Raw genomic sequence first — 21,731 nt, 5'->3', positions numbered from 1 at the left:
ATGTTGACATTTCCAGGTGAAAGACACTTATTAAAAGGTGCAACAGATATACCCTTGAGGGTACCACCCCAACAACAAGGAAAGGTATAGCTTAGAACTTTTTTCTTAGAGTGTATAGTAGAGTCAGATTTGTTTAGTGGCATTGCAATGGATACAAAAACAATGCATGAATTTTCGGTGCTACCTAACTTGTCACAAGTGCCTGCATTACCCATTCCCTGAGGCCAGGTACTGCAACAATAGTGGCTGCTTTAGGGAACTGAAGTTGTCAGTGCAGTCTTGATCCATTCCTATATACTCATCCAAGACTTTTCCAACCAACCAAGGCACAATTTGGCATGCTTGCTTTGCCCTAGCTTTACCTACAGTCAGCATATGCTGAAGAAATAGAGGTCATTTTTTTTCTATCCCTGTGATTCACCCACTCTGCTGGTCTTTGGCAGTGGCCAGTATCAGGGGAAGTGTCAGTGATAGATTCAGCATTTTAAAAAGTTCAGTCTTAGGCTCTTGGAGGCAGACGGTTTGGGTGCGGTTTCCCCTTGCTGCTGAAGAACTAAATGTTTTATGTTTGCTGGATTGGCTCATGATTGACGGCAAGCTCCTGGAGGTAGATTTGTTTCCTTCTTCACTTGGCCTGCATCGTCTGTGACTGGAGACCTTTTCTGGATTCAGGTGCTTGTAGCTGGACCTCCCACTTCCAAGAAGTCTCTAGTTTTACACATCACATAGACATCAGGAACTAGTGTTTTTAGTGTGAGAGGTATATAATTAGTGAAGCCAATGTGAGAGTATTATGTGTATATAAGAAATGTTGAAGTTGGCTTAAATGGGACTTCGTAAAGAAAATGCTCTCACAATCACTATTTTTTCAATATTAGTCAAATACAGACAGACACTGGTCATAATTTGACCCTCCCCCCCTTTATATTTTTATTATTTTCATACCAATTAAATAATGAATATAGAGTATTTATATTTTGATGCTTACACTTATTTCAGGTATATTTTAAAGATATTTGGGGATTTTTGGTGGTGCATTTAAAAAATATATATATTTTTGCTTTTAACACATTAGTTATGCCTTACAGTGTGCTTGTTTTAACTCAAGAACAGTTATGCAAATAAAGTAAATAAAAAGTTTAAAAATAGAATTAAAAACACACGTTATCCCTCTTTCAGTTTTTTTCTTTATTCTCAAATGTAAAGCCAATGTCCTAGATGAAACATTGTGTATCTGCCTTGTCCTACATATCAGTGTGTGCGCACATTTGTTTCAATAATTGGAGTATTTTATACCTCCCACACACACTGCATTTACTCTGGGTGTGTGTGTGTGTGTGTGTTCTCTCCTCAGGAGCGCTTTCAGGTAAAGAATCCACCATCAGCCTACGTGCAGAAACTCAAGAGCTTTTTAGAGCAAGGAGGCAGCAGGAAGGTGTGTGTGTGTGTGTGTGTAAGAGATTAAATTTTATTGTTACTTCTTTTTTTTGCGGTGTGGATTTGTGTGATTTTATTCATTTCTTCCTAGTAATGCCCTCCTTAATATCCGTGGTCCACATGGAGGGGGCAAAAATATTGCCACCCCAAAATAGGAAAATGCAATAAAAATTATACCTTCAGTGTATTAGGAATCATTTAGTGTGTTTATATTTGTGCTTGTGCATGAGAGAATGTAAAAAATATATATATATATAAAATACAATTAAAGGCTAAATACAGTAAAACCAAAGTCTTGACACATCTTGATACATAACTGTGCTTATGAGACTATTTGGTTCACACAAATGTAGCAATACATGTACGAGTGTAAGCGGCATGCATATTAATGGTACTCATTAACTGTGTGCCAGTTTAAGAGACGTGTACAAGAGGCCACCCAAGTCTTGAGAGAGCTGGAAATATCCTTAAGGACTAATCACATTGGGTAAGAAACACACATACACACACACACACGCGCGCACACACACACACACACACACACACACACACACAACGATACAAAATAAAGCTATGAAACATGAAAGAAATTTTAAGAGCAGGAAAAAATTTCATTATAGTGGATGTGAAGATATACACTAGCCAAAATATTACATTTTATTGTTTATCAAGTAAGGTATGACCTGGGATGGGGCATGCTGTTACAGGAAATTAATCAGTAATGTTCCACAACATTAAAAAAAAAACCTACATGTTAGCTAGTTTACAAATGCATCATTCAGTGTAAAAGTCATATGTGTTTTATACAAATGTAGAAACTTATAGCTAGCTCATTAAACCTAGCTAATAATTCTACATCAACATTCACAACATCAAAAAAAAAAAGAACAGAAAAAAAAACAGGTGTTGATGTGAATCATGTGGAATGACCTTTACCAGCAAAACACCATTCTTCTTGTGAAGTGGTGTAAATATTTTTTTTTTTTGGAAATGTCTGAAAATGTTCTCACTTGCTTATATTAGTGTTGTCAAACTGGTATACTTGTCTAACAGAGTTTGTTTCGGTGAATGTCTCTCTCCCTCTCTATGTCTCGCTCTCTCTTTAGCTGGGCTCAAGAATTTCTCAATGACGAGAACAAGGGGTTGGACGTTCTAGTCGAGTATCTTTCCTTTGCCCAGCGCGCTGTGCCGTACGTACACTTACATACACTGTTAGTCAATAAATCAACGAGCTAGCTCTTTTAAAAGCTATCAAAGTGTCAGCATTCAAGATTTTGAGAATCTGTAAGTAGTGTATATATATATATATATATATATATATATATATATATATATACATATATATATATATATATATATATATATATATATATATATATATATGTATATGTATATGTATATATGTATGTATATACATACAATATCTCACAAAAGTGAGTACACCCCTCACATTTTTGTAAATATTTGATTATATCTTTTCATGTGACAACACTGAAGAAATGACACTTTGCTACAATGTAAAGTAGTGAGTGTACAGCTTGTGTAACAGTGTAAATTTGCTGTCCCCTCAAAATAACTCAACACACAGCCATTAATGTCTAAACCGCTGGCAACTAAAGTGAGTACACCCCTAAGTGAAAATGTCAAAATTGGGCCCAAAGTGTTAATATTTTGTGTGGCCACCATTATTTCCAGTACTGCCTTAACCCTCTTGGGCATGGAGTTTACCAGAGCTTCAAAGGTTGCCACTGGAGTCCTCTTCCAGTCCTACATAACAACATCACGCACTTGGTGGATGTTAGAGACCTTGCGCTCCTCCACCTTCCATTTGAGGATGCCCCACAGATGCTCAATAGGGTTTAGGTCTGGAGACATGCTTGGCCAGTCCATCACCTTCACCCTCAGCTTCTTTAGTGTGTTTGGGATCGTTATCATGCTGGAATACTCCCCTGCGGCCCAGTCTCTGAAGGGAGGGGATCATGTTCTGCTTTAGTATGTCACAGTACATGTTGGCATTCATGGTTCCCTCAATGAACTGTAGCTCCCCAGTGCCAGCAGCACTCATGCAGCCCCAGACCATGACACTACCACCACCATGCTTGACTGTAGGCAGGACACACTTGTCTTTGTACTCCTCACCTGATTGCCGCCACACACGCTTGACACCATCTGAACCAAATAAGTTTATCTTGGTCTCATCAGACCACAGGACATGGTTCCAGTAATCCATGTCCTTAGTCTGCTTGCCTTCAGCAAACTGTTTGTGCGTTCTTGTGCATCATCTTTAGAAGAGGCTTCGTTCTGGGACGACAGCCATGCAGTCCAATTTGATGCAGTGTGCGGCGTATGGTCTGAGCACTGACAGGCTGACCCCCCACCCCTTCAACCTCTGCAGCAATAATGGCAGCACTCATAGGTCTATTTCCCAAAGACAAGCTCTGGATATGACGCTGAGCACGTGCACTCAACTTCTTTGTTCGACCATGGTGAGGCCTGTTCTGAGTGGAACCTGTCCTGTTAAACCGCTGTATGGTCTTGGCCACCGTGCTGCAGCTCAGTGTCAGGGTCTTGGCAATCTTCTTATAGCCTAGGCCGTCTTTATGTAGATCAACAATTCTTTTTTTCAGATCCTCAGAGAGTTCTTTGCCATGAGGTGCCATTTTGAACTTCCAGTGACCAGTATGAGGGAGTGTGAGAGCGATGACACCAAATTTAACACACCTGCTCCCCATTCACACCTGAGACCTTGTCACACTAACAAGTCACATGACACCGGGGAGGGAAAATGGCTAATTGGGCCCAATTTGGACATTTTCACTTAGGGGTGTACTCACTTTTGTTGCCAGCGGTTTAGACATTAATGGCTGTGTGTTGAGTTATTTTGAGGGGACAGCAAATTTGCACTGTTACACAAGCTGTACACTCACTACTTTACATTGTAGCAAAGTGTCATTTCTTCAGTGTTGTCACATGAAAAGATATAATCAAATATTTACAAAAATTTGAGGGGTGTACTCACTTTTGTGAGATACTGTGTGTATATATATATATATATATATATATATATATATATATATATATATATTACATACATACATATGTATATATATATATATATATATATATATATATATATATATATATATATTACATACATATATATTATTTTTTATTTTTTATTTATTTTTTTAAAGTAATAATCTGGGTTAAAACTGGGTTCTGTTTGAGACATCTAACTATTTTTAGTTGAACAGGCTATGGTCTAGAAGTCCACTGCTAAGTACTGGTAGATATATGTTCCTAAAACACATCGGGACATATTCAAAGTTCAAGTTCAAAACTTTTGTCGACATTCACAGAGTGAAAGTTACTGAAGGTACTGAAGGTGATTTTCTGGGGTCACCATTCAGATGCTTAAAATGACCCATGTCTAGCTTACATCTCTGAGGTTGCCATATTTTCCTTGAGTAGCAGCATCTGAGACAGAATGGGGGGTCTCAATAGCATCTAGACCACTACCTTTAAAATATAAGCACTTGTCATTACACCTGAAAAAAATTTTTTATAGAAAATGTGGACTGAAGAAGCAGAAATCAAATGTAATACGATGCAACATAAAAGCAAGAAATTATATATTTTTTAAAAAGACTATGAAGTTGATATATGATGGAGAAGATGGCAAGGATTGAAACAAACATCTATTAAGCATCACACTGACCACTGCACATTTAGTTTAACTGAACAATATGGCTTCCACGCTCATTATTCAGCAGCAAATAAAATAGCACTTGATCCAGCGCAGCCTATTATTTTGCATTTCTTTGTTTTTAATCATGCGCTAACAATTAATAAATAGCCGTGAGATACTTATAAGGAAACGTATGTCGGGAATTATATGTGATAAATAGAATTCGGCACATTTGCACAAGTTGTTGATCAAATGTAAGCAATTCTCAGATGTAGACTTTTGGACCCTATGTAATGTAGATATGTTTTGCAGGTATGACTTGGACTCCATAGATAATGGGAGCTTTGAGGAGAAATCAGCAGAAGACGGGACACTGAGTGCCACTAACTCGCCTACCCACAATTCCTCACACACCAACCGCTCCTACGCAGCACGGTCAGTCGCTCCCAGCATGCTCGATTTTCTCTATTTCCATGAAACTACAACCTCTTGCTTCTTCTTTTCATAGTAATCAATTATGAAAAGCGTCGTCAACAAATCTCATTATCGATTAGTCGGTCTGCGCACGGCACGGGGTACGCTTACTCATTACTTTACTTACGTCTGTTCCGAAAACACGCATCGAAGAGTGTCCCAAATGATGTACTATACACTTACACTATGCACCGTGTACTCTACCGTCTAGTATATGAATTTTAGAAAGGCAGTACAATCTCAAACGGAATACTAGCGTTTTTTTTACTAACCGGAAGTATAAGCTATTAGATAGTACTCCCTCTCACCACTCAGGTAAACAAGATGGTCCAGATCCACCCAGTGGTTTCCGTATTACACAGGGTTTTGCGGTAAATTTTGGCTCATAAGTCCTAGGAACAAAATTAAAAAGTTTTCCACTGATTCCTTAAGCTCTCTCAAAGAAAAAAAAAACCCTTAAGAACAATTTTTCTCCACCCACTTCGATTTTGATCTAATATGCGTAATATTCGAAGCCTACTTTTGCAATCTAGCCCTAGGATTTTTGGCTTCACAGGAATAGCATCAAATTACTTAGCAGACTGTAGAGTGTGAACCTCAATAATGATCAAAAACCAGATTGATATCTTTAGATATATATAAACAATATGGCTACCACATACAATCAATACTAGGGAGGTGAAGCCTAATTTACGCAAACAGTTGTAACTCATGATTCCTCTCATGGATTCGTGTGAAGTCCAGGATATGTGCAGAGCTGGGACTGTGGTCATTGATAAGAGGTGGAGTCAAGTTCAAATAGCTGTTTCTCAAGAACCGTAAGTCCAACCGAGCTGAAATTTGGTGTGCTGTATCATTGTACTGATGTGAATGTGGATTTTGAATGATCACTGACTTTCTTCAAAAGCATGCGCACCATCAGCCAATCAGCTTTCAGCAAACAGTTCACACAGATATTAATAATAATAATAATAATAATAAGTTCACCCCATCTTACACCTTCCCCTCGCTCATTAGTCAGTATTTATGATGTAGGGGGTAAATAAAATGGTGTGTATGTGTGTGGGTGGGTGTGAGAGCACTCCTCTCTGTTTGCATGTGTGATGTTTGCAGATTGAACTCTTTCCACAACAGGAAGGCTCTGAGGAACTCACGCCTGCTCAGTCAGAAAGATCACCTACACCTCTGCATCATGTGCCTCCGGGCCATCATGAACTACCAGGTTCCACCCAATACACACACACACACACACACACACCTTCATTCCTGTTTTGGCCTTGAATAATTGTGTCATTTTGTTTTTCAGTCAGGGTTCAATCAGGTGATGAGCCACCCGAACTGTGTCAATGAGATCACACTGAGCCTCAACACTAATAATGCCAGGTAAGATGCGTGCGCGTGTGTGTGTGTGTGAAGTAGATATGCTTTTGGCCTGTATTCCGAGGAAAAAAGGAAGGGATCAACAAAAAATAGCCAAAGGAAGAAAGAAACACAATGAGAAACAATGGAAATTGCCAAAAGAATCAAAGACAAATAGCTGAAGGAAAGAAGGACAGATGGGAAGGGAACAATGAAAAATAGCCAAAGAAAGGAAGGACAGGTAGGGGACATTCAAAAATAGCCAAAGGGTAGAAGAAAGGATGGGAAGAGTACAGTGAGAAACAGTGGAAGGAAATATGGAAGGAATGGAAGGGAACAACGGAAGATAGTCGAAGGAAGGAACGGAGGGAATGATGAAAAAATGATGGAATGATTGAAGGAGGGAAAGAGAGAAGGGAATGAAAGTAACAGTGGAAATTGCCAAAGGAATCAAAGAAAAATAACAGAAGGAAAGAAGGATAACAATGAAAAATAGCGAAAGGATAGAAGGAAGGATGGGAAGGGAACAACGAAAGATAGCCGAAGGAAGGAACAAAGGTAATGAGAAAAAGTGAAGGATGGAAGGAGGGAAAGAGGAAAGGAAAGGAAAGGGAACAATGGAAATTGCCAAAGGAATCAAAGGAAAAAAATTGCTGAAAGAAAGAAGGATAGCAATGTAAAATGTAGCCAAAGGATAGAAGGAAGGATGGGAAGGGAACAACCAAAGATAGCCGAAGGAAGGAAGGATGGGAAGAAAAAAAATGAATGAACAAATAATCAAATGAAAGACAAGAAGGGAACAACAAAAGAAGCTGAAGGAATGAAGGAAGGACAAAAAAAGTGCATCATTTTAACTGCAAAATAAAATCTAAAAATGAAAGTTTGAATGCAGAATGAAATCATTACTCATTACCAAAAAAAATACAACAACATAGTTCTAGCATGTGTTTTGCAGAACTAAAGCCTTGGTTCTGGAGCTGTTGGCTGCGGTGTGTTTCGTCCGAGGAGGTCACGACATCATCCTCGCAGCTTTCAACAACTTTAAAGAGGTGAGAAAAGTCATCAGTGTTAAATCTGAGTAAGGGCACATGATGAACAAAACACTCGGGGCATGCTGTTACAAATCGCGTGACACTGGAGACTCCTTCTAAAAACACCAAACGAGCATTATTCAGAAGTTACGAGACAGTTACGAGACAGTTACGAGTTCATGACCTTGATTTAGTATCTTGTGCACTTGAGTACGATGGAAAATAATTGCATGTGCTGGATCAAGTGCTATTTTATTACACAAAATTTCCCCGTATAAATATTTATGTAACTTTTGACGATATTTACGTCAGCTCTTGTAAATTATGAGTAACTTAATACTAGGACTTTGTATGTGTATGTGTGCAAGTGTGTGTGTGTGTGTGTGTGTGTGTGTGTTAGTAGTTAAAGCTGGTTTTAAAGGCTTGTAATCTGATCGGGTCAACAATGAATCAAATAAATCAAATATTTATACACTGCGATCTAATTAACAATGCATACTGCAGAATGAAAGATCACACAGGCATACAAGATGACATGATGTCCCTTACACACACACACACACACACACACACATACATACACACACACATACACACTGTTAATGCTCAACGTTCAACGTTTTAATTTAAATACGATTCATCGCCATCCAGCTGAAGAGTGAGGAATGGATAATGAGCGAGCATGTTGGATATGGGGTGGGATATGGTGTGTGTGTGTGTGTGTGTGTGTGTGTGTGTGTGTGTGTGTGGGGGATGGAGTTCAGGTGTCGTATGGTGATGGTGGTGACAGAATGTAGGTATTGTTTGGGTAGAGAGCAGTAGGCCAACTTCTGCATTATTCAAGAGCATCTCTCTCTCACACACACACACACAAGTGGCGGAATCCACCATCACGTAGTCCCCACACATGAGATAGTGATGTCATGAATCGTACTGTTATTAAACTAAGAGACTGAATCTGAAAATGACACTGAATTGAAATAAGTTTAAGGTGCATTAGGTAAGATTTTTGAGTTTTCTTCTCCAAAATTAGGTCTCAAATACACAAGTAGCATGATTCGACATTTGAATTTGATTTAGTTTTCACCCATGTTCAAGAGACTCCGCCCTCAAGATCTAGAGCGTCTATAAAAATGATTGACAGGAGGCCTCACTAACCAAACACAAAACGAGCGTTCCAGACCTGCATAAAGCTGTGTAACTAGTGGAGCAAAAGGGCATCAAAGCACACAAAGGTTTCAATTATGTATATACACATGAATATATACATATAAATATAGATTTTGTAGATTGCTGGATATGTGATATGATAATTATAAGAGAAATCAAGAGTAGCAGCCTTTTTATCCTAGGTATGTGTACCTGGTTACCAAAGGCCCTTTAGAGTCTTGGTTAAAAAAAACAAAAAAACATTTTGGTTAAAAACGTGTAGACATGCCCTTAGAAAAACATGTGTAAAATATCAAATTTCTTTGGTATTGTTATCAAATTTGAATTATATTGCACTAGGAAAGCTAGTCTTCATGCTGTGGTCCAATTGTGTTTTGAGGCTTATAGATCCCAGTTGTAATCATCTGCAGGCATCTGTATGCAAAAACAAATCAGGTGAAAAAAAAAAAACCCTTCTATTTCAGTGTGTTATAGAAGGGCTCTTCAGAGTGTCACCTTTCAAAAGAGATCGAAACCACGCATGTACTCCAAATGGTTCAAGAACAGCTTTAATTTTACTTTGAGTATGCATTGGATAGGCGTTTTAGTCGAATTTGACTGAAACGAAACATATACGCTGCACTGCCCTCTTGTGTGCGTGTGTGGTAGTGCAATAGAAATACATTTGTAAACATGGAATTAAATGGTAAATGGCCCACTTATATAGCGCTTTACACTGGTTCTCATTCACCCATTCACACACACTCACACACCAATGGAAGCAGAGCTGCCATGCAAGGCGCTAACTTGCCATCAGGAGCAACTTGGGGTTCAGTGTCTTGCCCAAGGACACTTCGGCATGTGGAGTCATGCGGGCCAGGAATTGAACCGTCAACCCTACGATCAGTGGACAACCCACTCTACCACCTGAGCCACAGCCACCCCAGTTGTTTCCCAAGTATTTACTGGCAGTACAGTAGACTATAAAGAGATAAATGTACTCATTGAGTCAGTGTCAAGTGTTATTATGTGTACTTAAAAACATTACAATGATCATTGTGTTAGCTAGGTGTGTATGTTAGAATTGAAACACCACACGCTTACAGTAGTTGCCATTTATATACTGCACACTCATCTGTTACTATACACTTAATACTTATTAAAGTGCCCAAAGGTGTTAAGTAAGAAATAATAATAAATGAAATACTTTCATAGCTGTTTTTATAGGAAAATAAGCCACAGCGTGGTGGCACGGTGCAGTCTGTTGCAACGTCTTGTGAGACATCATACTTTTTATAGCTACATTCGATGTTGTGGAACATTCGTGAAACAAGTTAACACTAACGTTATCGCTTATAGCGTAAAGTGCGAGTTTTACTTCTGAAAGCACTGACACTTTAGACTCCTTCCATAGTCACCAAGGTAAAACTTTGCTTTCAAAACCATGGTTAGTGTGATAAAATCTCCTGTACTAGCACTCGACCACTGTGTACTCATAGTGTCAGATTAGTTAATGATTTAAAAATAAATAAATAAATAAAAACGTCAAATATATCTCAGTTGTAAATAATGGATTTTTAAATAAGAATTATGTACAAAATCTGTACCCTTCTTGCTAGCTTTAGTTTGACTCAGGTAAGGTGTGTGTGGGTGTGTGTGTGTGTGTGTGTGTGTGTGTGTGTGTGTGTGTAGGTGTGCGGAGAGAAGAGCCGCTTCGAAAAGCTGATGGCCTACTTCCGTAACGAGGACAGTAACATCGACTTCATGGTAAGATCTAGTTTTAGAACAACGCTGTTTCTAATGGCTTTACTCCTTGGACCCGCCTCCAATTCCCACACAGAGCCCCGCCCACAGACTCCAAGGTGTCCATCGGAGCACCGTTAGATGTTAGGGTGATGGTGTTGGAGCATAATGTTGAACACTCAATAATGTCTCCACTGTCCTGTCTTTCACTGCGTAATGAGCTCTCATGAGTTTTTCAGCTGCTCGTCCTCCTCTACTTCATCCAACGTTCATCTGTCACCTGGCTCTCTAAAGGATAAAAACGTATCTACTTAGTTCCTAATGTCATGCTAAAGATTTTCTGCATTTAAAAACCATACACGTAAACATTTATTTTAAAAATAAATAAATAAATAAAACCTTGTGAAATGTTTTATATCCTATCTCTCCACCAGGTGGCGTGCATGCAGTTCATCAATATTGTGGTGCATTCTGTAGAAAACATGAACTTCAGAGTTCATCTGCAGTACGAGTTCACACAGCTGGGACTGGATGATTACCTGGAGGTGAGAAAACACACACACACACACACACACACACACACACACACACACACACACTATTACTTTGATTAAATTATAGCTACTATTTATAGCTATTTTAGTAAGAACAATAACTAGCACTATGTGTGTGTGTGTGTGTGTGTGTGTGTGTGTGTGTATGTGTTAAGATGTTAAAAATGAGTGAGAGTGAGAGATTACAGGTGCAGATCCAGGCGTATCTGGATAACTTGTTCGATGTTGGAGGACTGCTGGAGGACGCAGAGACCAAAAACGCTTTACTGGAGCACCTAGAGGAACTCCAGCAGAACAACACCAAGGTACACACACACACACACACACACACACACACACACATTCATGAACACATAAGTAAGTTGCCTCTGGCTTGTTCATTAGGGATAGAAATCTACACCCGGATTTGTGTAATTCGGCTTTGTGACAACGTCTGTGGTAAAAAGCGCTATGGAAATAAAAATGTACTGAATTGTACTGAATGACTGATCCTTCCTCGTGTGCGTGTGTGTGTGTGTGTGTGTGTGTTGCAGTTGAGCAACAGGTTGCAGGAGTGTGAGAATGAAGCAATGGAGAAAGTGTCAGACCTGGAGAGACAGCTCATCCACAGCACTAAGGAAGTGGAGCTGCTAAAGGTACGAGCGCATGAGTAGCATAGTAAGATGCTCGTTTGGGATTAACTGCAGAAAGAAAACATTCCCTGCAGCACTACACTACCACCACCAGCCTGAACCATCAGCACAAGGCACACCGTGGATGCACGCTGCTGACTCCAAATTTAGACCTGCAAGTCATAGTAGAAATCAAGGTTCCCTTCCCTGTGTGTGTGTGTGTGTGTGTGTGAGTGCAGGAGAGCCTCCGGGAATCATGCACGCAGATCTCCACCCTGCAGCAGCGAGAGCGAGAACGAGAGATGGCCAGAGAGCTGGAGAGGGAGAGAGAGAGGGATCGAGAGCGCTTATCGAGAGCGCTTGAGCAGAAGGTCCAGTCCCTCGTGGAGCAGGGGCTCATCCGAATGGAGCGCTCCGAGTCTGGATCCGTGGAACTGAACATCATCCACGAAAACACAGGAGATACACAACTACCTCACGCAGGTGAAAGTGTGTGTGCGTGTGCATCTGTTAGGTTTGTTGTAGCTTTTCCAAATTACATTTTAAAAAAAAACTTTAATTTTTTCCCCCCTTTAGTCATAGATGAGATCACTGAAGCAAACGTTCCTGTAAGTGCATCCTGTGCACCTTCTGCTCCAACTCCGCCCCCAGTGCCAGTCCCCGCCCCTCCCCCACCACCTCCTCCCCCGCCTCCTCCACCTCTGAACACCTTTAGGACAGGTGAGATTCCCTTCCAATCTGTAGATTTGTCACACAGCTGTGGTGTGTGTTTCCAGATGTGCGTGTTCGTGTTGGTTTTTCAGGTACGAGGGATAAGAAGCCGATCCAGACAAAGTACCGCATGCCGCTTTTTAACTGGCAGACGTTAAAGGACGAGCAGGTCGCTGGAACCGTCTTCACTGAACTGGATGACGAAAATGTTTTAGCAGTATGTGGTGCATTTTTTCCCCCTCCGTATTACACCACTGCGTCGTTGATTATTTTCCTATAACAGCACACCCCTGAGTGATCTATCTATCTATCTATCTATCTATCTATCTATCTATCTATATATATATATATATATATATATATATATATATATATATATATATATATATATATATACATTCCTTACTTAAAGCAATCGAAACAAATCATTTATGTCCATCTCCATGTGGTGTCTCACACTCCAGGAGTTGGACATGGACGCTTTCGAGGAGCTGTTCAAGACGAAAGCTCAGTCTCCTCCCACCGGCGTCAGCACTCTGAAGATGAAAGTTTCGGGGAAGTCTTCCAGTAAAATCTCTCTGCTGGAGCCGAACCGAGCCAAAAACCTGGCAATCACTCTGCGCAAAGGAGGCATGGACGCCAACCAGATCTGCACTGCCATCGAGACGTATGTCTCGCACACACACACACCCACACACACATATACACACACACACACACACACGCACACACATATACACACACACACACACACACACACACACATACACGCACACACATACACACACACGAAGGAGCACACAGTGTACACACAGTGATTCTAGCAATATTAGTCCTTATACACTGCACAGATCATGAAAAAAATTGCAAAGAGTACCCCCAAAATACCTAGAACTCACCAATAATAATAATAATAATAATAATAATAATAATAAGAGGAGGAAGAAGAAGAATTAATATTCAAAAATGATACACAAATTCACAAATTACTAACAGAAATGTGTTGCATTCGTCGGATATTAACTTCGGAACTATGATCCGCTACGGACAATCTTTCACTGAAGAACATTTGAACATTTTAATAATATAAAACGCAGTGAAAACATCGCTCAAAGGAACAAAAGAGCAAATAAATAAAGAACAGCACAAGAGACAATGAGGAAACTAAAGCAGATAACAATGGAATATCTTTCATATCTTTTCATAAATAAATCAATAAATAAATAATAAAGTAGATATATGATAGCTTTCATACATTAAAATGTAGTTCAAAGACAAAAAAGAGATGCAGAAAAAAAACAAAATATAAAAGAAGCAGTAATAAAAAAAATGCATAGAATTTTTATATATTTTTTTACAAATTGTAATAATAATAATAATAATAATAATAATAATAAAGTATTATTACCTACTGTAATAATCATCATCATCATCATCATCAAAAGGATTTACAAAGAAAAAATGTCATAAAGGAAGAAGCAGAAAATAGAGCAATTAAAAAAGAGAATTGCAGTAGACATTCTACAATAAAAAATAAATAATTTCTAAAAGCATTTATAAATTAACTGTAAAATATATATTTTTTAAAAATACACACATAATAACATTTAAAAATAACACATTGAGTGAAGCAGGAAATTATAACTATACAAAAATCAAATTAAATATTGAATGCAAAAGAAAACAAACAAACAAACAAACAATGAAATAAGTAATAGTCAAAGTATAAAAATATTATTTAAAATAATGAATTAATATTGCTAAGTGAAGATGTGTGTCCACTGCCTCAGCACAACTTCTGTGTTTATCTGCATCTAATTTTTACTCACATATCTCTCTCTCTGTCTCTCTCTCTCTTTCTCTCTCTCTCTGTCACTCTCTCTGTCACTCTCTCTCTCACTCTCTCTCTCTCTCTGTTTCTCTCTCTCACTCACACTCACTCTCTGTCTCTCTCTCACTCTCTCTCTCTCTCTCTCTGTCTCGGTCTCTCTCTCACTCTCTCTCTCACGTGCTCTCTCTCTCTGTCTCTCTCTCTCTCTCACTCTCTTTCTCACTCGCACGCACTCTCTCTCTCTCACTCGCACTAACTCTCTCACTCTCTCTCACTCTCTCACTCTCTCACTCTGTCTCTCTGTCTCTCTCTCACTCTCTCACTCTCTGTTTCTCACTCTCTCTCTCTCTCTCTCTCTCTCACTCGCACTCACTCTCTCTCTCACTCTCTCACTCTCTCTCTCTGTTTCTCACTCTCTCTGTCTCTCTCTCTTTCACTCTCTCACTCTCTCTCTCTGTCTCTCTATCTCACTCTCTCTCGCTCTCAGGTATAATCTGAAGGCGCTAAGTCTAGATTTTCTGGAGCAGTTGGAGCGTTTCATCCCGTCCGACTACGAGCTGAAGTTGATCCAGAATTACCAGCGTGAAGGCCGCTCTGTGCTGGAGCTCTCCGAGGAAGACCGCTTCATGGCTCAGTTTGGGAGAATTCCACGACTCTGTCAGCGAATCAGCATGCTCACATTCATGGGGAACTTCAGTGAGAGCGTCCAGCTCCTGCAGCCAGTTAGTACGACCTCTACACTGTACTTCAATATTAATACTCACACACTGCTTCAGCACACACTTTAGACAAAGACTAGCTAGCATGAGATGGATTGATGAATTGGTTCTTCAGAGTTTTACTCAGTTGATGCTTAACTTTAAAGAATTAGACAAATCCATTGCTTGACTTGTATGAAATTCTCTCTCGCATTGATTTTAAAATTGAAAGCCATCCACATACACTATACTATACTATACAGTATAAAGTAAAATAGCTGATTTCAAAATATTTTAAGAAAATAGTGGTAACATTTTAAGAAAAAAAAAACATTTTGAGAATAAATTGTTGAAGTTATAATAAAAAAGTGGTAATATTTCAAACAAAAAGTCATAATGTTTTGAGAATAAATTCTATGTTAAAATGAAAAAAAAATGGTTATATTTTGAGAATAAAATTCTAACAATTTAAAAATATTCATGTAACTTGATGTTACAAAGAAAAAAGGTGTAATATTTTAAGAATAAAACAATATTTCCAGACGAAATTCTGAAATTTACAAGAAAAATATGGTAATATTCTAAGATGAAATTCCCAAAGTGGTAGTTTTTTGGGAATAAAATAATAAACGTTTTTATTTCAAGAATAAATTCTCAAAGTGGTATAAAATTGTAATATGCAGAAAATAACTTCTTGAAGCTACATAATATAATATTTTAAGAATATTTTTTATGACAAGAAAAAGGGTAATATTTCAAGAATAAAATTGGAATACTTTGAGAATATATTTTCAAAGTTACAAGAGAAAAATTGGTCATATTTAAAGTATAAAACTGTAAATTTCCAGAGTATTATATAAGAACTATTTGTAATTTTTTAACAAATAAAAAAGCAACGTTTTGAGGATAAATTTCCAAAGTTAGAAGGAAAAAAAAATAACATTTGAGAACAAAATTGTAATATTTTTATTATATATTCTAAAAAAAATTTAAAGAATATAATCAAATAAAATTTCTAGACTAATTTCTGAAAGTTATCAGAAAATATTTGAATATTCCAAGAATACGATGTAAATATTTCGAGAATAAATTCTCAAACTTGCAAGAAAACATAATGTATATAAATAACTTTATATATTTACATTTATATTTCAAAAATGAAACCAAGACTGTTTGAGAATATATTCCCGAAGTTACCAAAAAAGTGGTAATATTTAGTATGAAACTGTAAATTTTCAGAGTAAATCCTCAATTGTACAAGAAAAAGTAAAATTGAGTAAATTATAAAAGTTAAAAAAAAAAAGGTCATAATATTTAGAGAAAGTACATCATATTTAAAAATCATATTTCTAGAATAAAGTCTGAAAGCAAAAAATTAAATGTGGCCATTTCAGTAGAAAGGTTAAAACATGAGTGTAAACGAGTCGGTCTAAATATATATTTACTTATAAACCTTGCCAAAGAAACCCTTTCACAGAGCAGTGAGAATGAAGCAATACGTTCATCAAAAAGCATCAAATTATTCCTATAATCACATAATTACGGCGCTTATCTCTGCATTATCACGGAGATGTAAATGCAGATTATTCTGATGAACTGCAGCTTAGCATCTGTTTGCTTGGATTAGATAATTGGATAATTTTTTCTTTTTTCCATCTTGCCATTTTTTAAAACTCTTGCAGCAACTCAACGTCATCATCGCTGCGTCCATGTCCATTAAATCCTCCAGTAAACTCAAGAAGATTCTAGAGGTACGGGGATTGGGTTTGCATCCTCCAAATATGTTTACCGCAGCGTCATTTATTTGTATTCAGTTCTATTCTGGTTCATTCAGATCATTCTTGCATTTGGGAACTACATGAACAGCGGGAAGAGGGGTGCGGTGTACGGCTTTCGCCTCCAGAGTCTCGATCAGGTGAGGTGAAACGTCTAAACTGACTACAACTGATTTATAAAATGCTTCATAGCAGAGATTCCTAAATGTTTTTTGGGGGGTAGTTTTCGGAGAAATGACTCCAAATGGACATTATGAATTTCCTGCGACTCCATTCGAAATTTTTGAATGTTTTAGATACATAATATAGGACTACGGTAACATTTGAACGTTGGAAGATTTAACCCTGTCCGTCAGGTGTCCAAGTCCATCGTTAAAAATATTTCATGCACAGCGATGTTAAGCACGCTGACGAGCTCGGTTTCTCTTCACGGTCCTGCTGTCGTTGTGATTGTTGTCAGGACCTGTGTCTCAAATCAAGAATCTGCTCTTACATGCAAAAGTATTGACTAATTTAGAAAATCCAGGAGAATAAGACACAAAACAGACTTTTCGGTAAGTTCTAATTGCTGTCCCTCTGTTTACAGGCCAGTAACCAAAACTTTCAAGAAAATTAACCAAAAAGTTCATAAAGGCATCGACGTGGCTCCAGTGGTGTAATCCCCATCTTATAAAACCCCTAAAATTTAAGTCTTTATTCACAAAACATCTTCTCTTCCGCGACATGTGTTCACGAGAGAACCGTGACACGTGCATGTCGTGTTGACGCGAGAGCAGACAAAAAAAGTCCTCGTCTTCCATGTCTATGTTTGTCCAGCAGGGGGCTCACACCACTCCCCCTTTCCCATCGCCGTGCTCACCAGCAACTAAACAAACAATACTCTACGTAAAGAAACCCAACAGTGTCCTGACTCATCTTATAACAGACATGCAGTGATAAAATGATTCGTTTGGAATAAACCACTTTGTGATGCGCTGATTTTGGAACTTTGTTGATTACTTTTTTATATTTTATATACTTACGCTGTGGCTTTTGCTCAGCTCCTGGACACAAAGTCGACAGACCGCAGACAGACGCTGCTGCACTTCCTTGTCAGCATCATACAGGAGAAATTTCCACATCTACACACCTTTCATACTGAGCTGCACTTTATGGAGAAAGCAGCAATGGGTGAGCGCACACACATATACATATACATTATATATATATATATATATATATATATATATATATATATATATATATATATACACATGTTCTGTCTTATCACGTTTGTTATTAAGCCAGTGTCCTAAGGTCTGACTGATGTTTATTTTTTCCTCTCAGTGTCTCTGGACAGCATTTTATTAGACGTGCGTGCACTCCAGAGAGGAATGGAAGTGACCCAGAAGGAGTTTGAGGAACAGAAAGATAATTTGATCCTGAGGGACTTCCTGTCCAACAATAGCGGTCTGATGGACGCCGTGGTTAAAGACGCCAAAACCGCCCAGGTGTGAATGTCTTCTTGTGTGTTTACAAAAACGTTTTTAACTTTACATAACTTTACATAATGAGACTACTTATATGCATGAGCATAAAGAACACCTCCATCCGTCTCTCTCTCTGTCTCTTTAGGAGGTGTATGAATCAGTGGTGGAGTACTTTGGAGAAAATCCTAAAACCACTCCTCCTTCTATGTTCTTCCTCATATTCATTAGGTTCATTAAAGCTTATAAGGTAAAACAAAAACCAGTTATACTATGCCGTAGTATCTTGTTATGACCCAAGTTTACTGCAGTAGGTTACACAAAAACATGAAGTCCTCTTGGATGGCTGATTTGTTGTTTGTTGTAAATACAGCACTGCATTGACAGTACGGTCTCAGTACTTACGTTATGTATCTGTCTGTCTCTGTCTAGATGGCTGAACAGGAGAATGTACAAAGGAAGAGAGACAGTTTCTTCGGGGGTGACGAGAGCAAAGAGATGGCCATGTTGGACGCGGACAAAATGGGAAGCAAGGTACAGATAAGAGAGCAGGCCTAAAGAGCTTAAAAATGGAGGAAAGAAAGAAACAGAGTGGAAAAAAAAAACCTGCCTCAAGAGAGAAACTAGAGGTTTATTATCGGAAAAGATGCCAAAAGAGCATCTTTGTGTTTGTTGTCATGATCTGCGTCCCAAATCGAAAACTCTGCCCTCACATTCCAAAGTATTTACTCATTTCGAAAATCCTGAAGAATGATATGCAAAACAGACCCTTGAGTAAGTTTGAAGTCTTTTATTCCCCCAATTAAAAAAGGTGGATGAGACTGAGACATAAGAATCTGGAATGATTGCCGAGATGTTTCGAACTTCCCATACCACTGTAAGCCCCGCCAATTTTCACATTAGCGCTCTCTCGTCTGGATTTTCTTGCTTGAAGGACGCGAAACTCATTTCATGTGAAATATTTGATTTAACTGTGTTTAACAGTAAACAAGTATATAGTGAACATATGTATAAATTTAGTTAACATCAGTTCACCGTATTTATTAGGGATGACAGTTTTTGGCCATTTTTGCCTGAAAGAAGCACTTTATCGACCAAAAGAGACAAAAGTATTAAACAGGCCTGCAACAAAGAGTGAACTCCAACACTGTGCAAATAATCTTAAAGGGTCGTTATAATTAGAAATTATAATCCAGTGTAAACATTCAAACTTTTTCTACGTCTACATCCTAACTAAAACAAACACTGAGGTGTTTACCATAAAACCCTGGACTATACTGAAATGCGTTTTCCTCAACAGTAGGGATCAAATCTACGTCCGGATTTCTTTTAAAAGCCCAATACAAATAAACTTTAATTAAATCGAGGTTTAAAATGGTCAAAATGAGACCGGAACCCCAAAGGGAGATTAGGGAGTACGGTTAAAAAAAATGAATAAAAAAAAAAAAAATAGCGAAAAAAGTAATAATCTAAATTAAGATACATGAATTTATGGCTAGCTAGTGGTTAGCACGTTCACCTCACACCTCCAGGGTCGGGGGTTCGATTCCCACCGTTGCTCTGTGTGTGTGGAGTTTGCATGTTCTCTCCGTGATGCGGGGGTTTCCTCCGGGTACTCCGGTTTCCTCCTCCAGTCCAAAGACATGCATGGTAGGCTGATTGGCATGTCCAAAGTGTCCGTAGTGTATGAATGGGTGTGTAAATGTGTATGTGATAGTGCCCTGCAATGGATTGGCACCCTGTCCAGGGTGTACCCCGTCTTGTGCCCGATGCTCCCTGGGATAGGCTCCAGGTTCCCCGTGACCCTGAAAAGGATAAGCTGTATAGAAGATGGATTGGTGGATGGATGGATGGAATTTATGGCTGATGTTTGGGGCATATTTGGAAATACAGCACTAAAATAAAGAGACCACTGCAAACCTGTCAATAAACATTTCTTTCTCACTGTTCGGCAGGTGCCCACGATGCCGCGCTTGGCGCAGGTGGACCTGATAGCGGAGCTGAAGCGAAGACAGGTGTCCCCTCTGATGCGTGAGGGCAAGGACGGTACCATTGAGGACATCATCACAGGTCAGGGCTCAAACGTCACCAGAGCTTAGAGTTAGAGAAACATTAGCACCTTTACAGAGTCCTGAGTGCACCTTTTTTGTCTGTCTATATAAGCTTTCCATTTTCCTGTTCATTCCTCTTAAGACTCGGTTCTTATACGTTCTGAAATATTCTGTTTCACCGTCTCGTCTCTCTACCTCTCAGCTTTGAAAGCTGTTCCTTTCACGGCTCGTTCAGGGAAGCGCTCGTCCCGGCTGCTCTCTGATGCCAACTTCAATGACTTGAGTCCTTCATAGACTTCTTTCTCTGTTTCTCTGGTAGTGATTTCACCTGTTTATGCCTTTTTACTAGGCAGTGTTTGAATTTTGCAGTGATTTTGTATGTGTGTGTGTGTGTACAGGTCTGAGAAATCAGCCCTACATAAGAGCCGACGGAGGAAGACGCAGCTACAAATGGAAACCGGCACAGAAGCTACAAGTGTCTTCAGACATCTCTCTCTAACACACACACACACACACACACACACACACACACACACATAGTTCTACTTATTTATTTCCGCTACGAGTAATAGAACATAGCTTAACAATACAATCAACAATCAAGATTTGTCAAATTCAGTGTCACAGATTTGATTGATTATTCTGCATGAACTGCATTTTTATCACGCTGTATTTAAAACAGCGCTTTGTGATCATCGTGCTTGGAAAGCTTCGATTTCAAAAGATTGTCCTGATTCGGATGCACATTAACGCCTCAGTATATTTTCAAGAGCATGTTTGCTTATGTACCGACCGGTTGGAACGAAAAAGTGTTTTTATATTGGGTACCGTTGCTTTATGTACATGTAACCTCAATCAATCAATAAATGACATCCAGTGACATGCAGATGGGCTTCTTTGGTAATGATAAGTACACAGTAATTATTACATGCTAACAGTTGTGTTCCTATAGCACAGTTATAACATTTGGCAATAAAAAATTTGGATCATGGGAATACCAGGGTAATAACATAGTAATAATGCTGTGTAAGTAATAACAGTCACGACATGGTAATAACGTGTGTGTAGGTAGAATGCAATAATAAACAGAAACAATTTATTGCGTTCAAGTTGTGCACACAGGAATAGGTTTTGTTTGGTTCCAGTGTGCAAC

The 21,731-nt window shown here is 38.7% G+C and overlaps 1 protein-coding gene across 1 annotated transcript in view; it reads left to right on the top strand.

The window, feature by feature from the left end:
* Positions 1 to 21,508, top strand: part of fmnl1b (formin-like 1b) — a 29,478-nt gene extending 7,970 nt beyond the window's left edge. Inside the window, 24 exon segments of the mRNA XM_053618336.1 lie at positions 1,355 to 1,435; positions 1,851 to 1,924; positions 2,544 to 2,627; positions 5,438 to 5,560; positions 6,713 to 6,821; positions 6,906 to 6,982; positions 7,914 to 8,007; positions 10,831 to 10,905; positions 11,316 to 11,426; positions 11,591 to 11,740; positions 11,969 to 12,070; positions 12,286 to 12,529; positions 12,623 to 12,775; positions 12,778 to 12,974; positions 13,222 to 13,424; positions 15,076 to 15,310; positions 16,969 to 17,037; positions 17,121 to 17,201; positions 18,102 to 18,231; positions 18,388 to 18,551; positions 18,676 to 18,777; positions 18,960 to 19,061; positions 20,483 to 20,597; positions 20,977 to 21,508. Coding sequence (XP_053474311.1) covers positions 1,355 to 1,435; positions 1,851 to 1,924; positions 2,544 to 2,627; positions 5,438 to 5,560; positions 6,713 to 6,821; positions 6,906 to 6,982; positions 7,914 to 8,007; positions 10,831 to 10,905; positions 11,316 to 11,426; positions 11,591 to 11,740; positions 11,969 to 12,070; positions 12,286 to 12,529; positions 12,623 to 12,775; positions 12,778 to 12,974; positions 13,222 to 13,424; positions 15,076 to 15,310; positions 16,969 to 17,037; positions 17,121 to 17,201; positions 18,102 to 18,231; positions 18,388 to 18,551; positions 18,676 to 18,777; positions 18,960 to 19,061; positions 20,483 to 20,597; positions 20,977 to 21,077 — 2,976 coding nt within the window. The 3' untranslated portion in view covers positions 21,078 to 21,508.
* Positions 21,509 to 21,731: the final 223 nt, after the last annotated feature.

Source organism: Ictalurus furcatus, chromosome 1 (assembly GCF_023375685.1).
Source record: "Ictalurus furcatus strain D&B chromosome 1, Billie_1.0, whole genome shotgun sequence".
Taxonomy (NCBI): Eukaryota; Metazoa; Chordata; class Actinopteri; order Siluriformes; family Ictaluridae; genus Ictalurus; species Ictalurus furcatus.
This window is presented reverse-complemented; position numbering and strand designations above follow the sequence as displayed.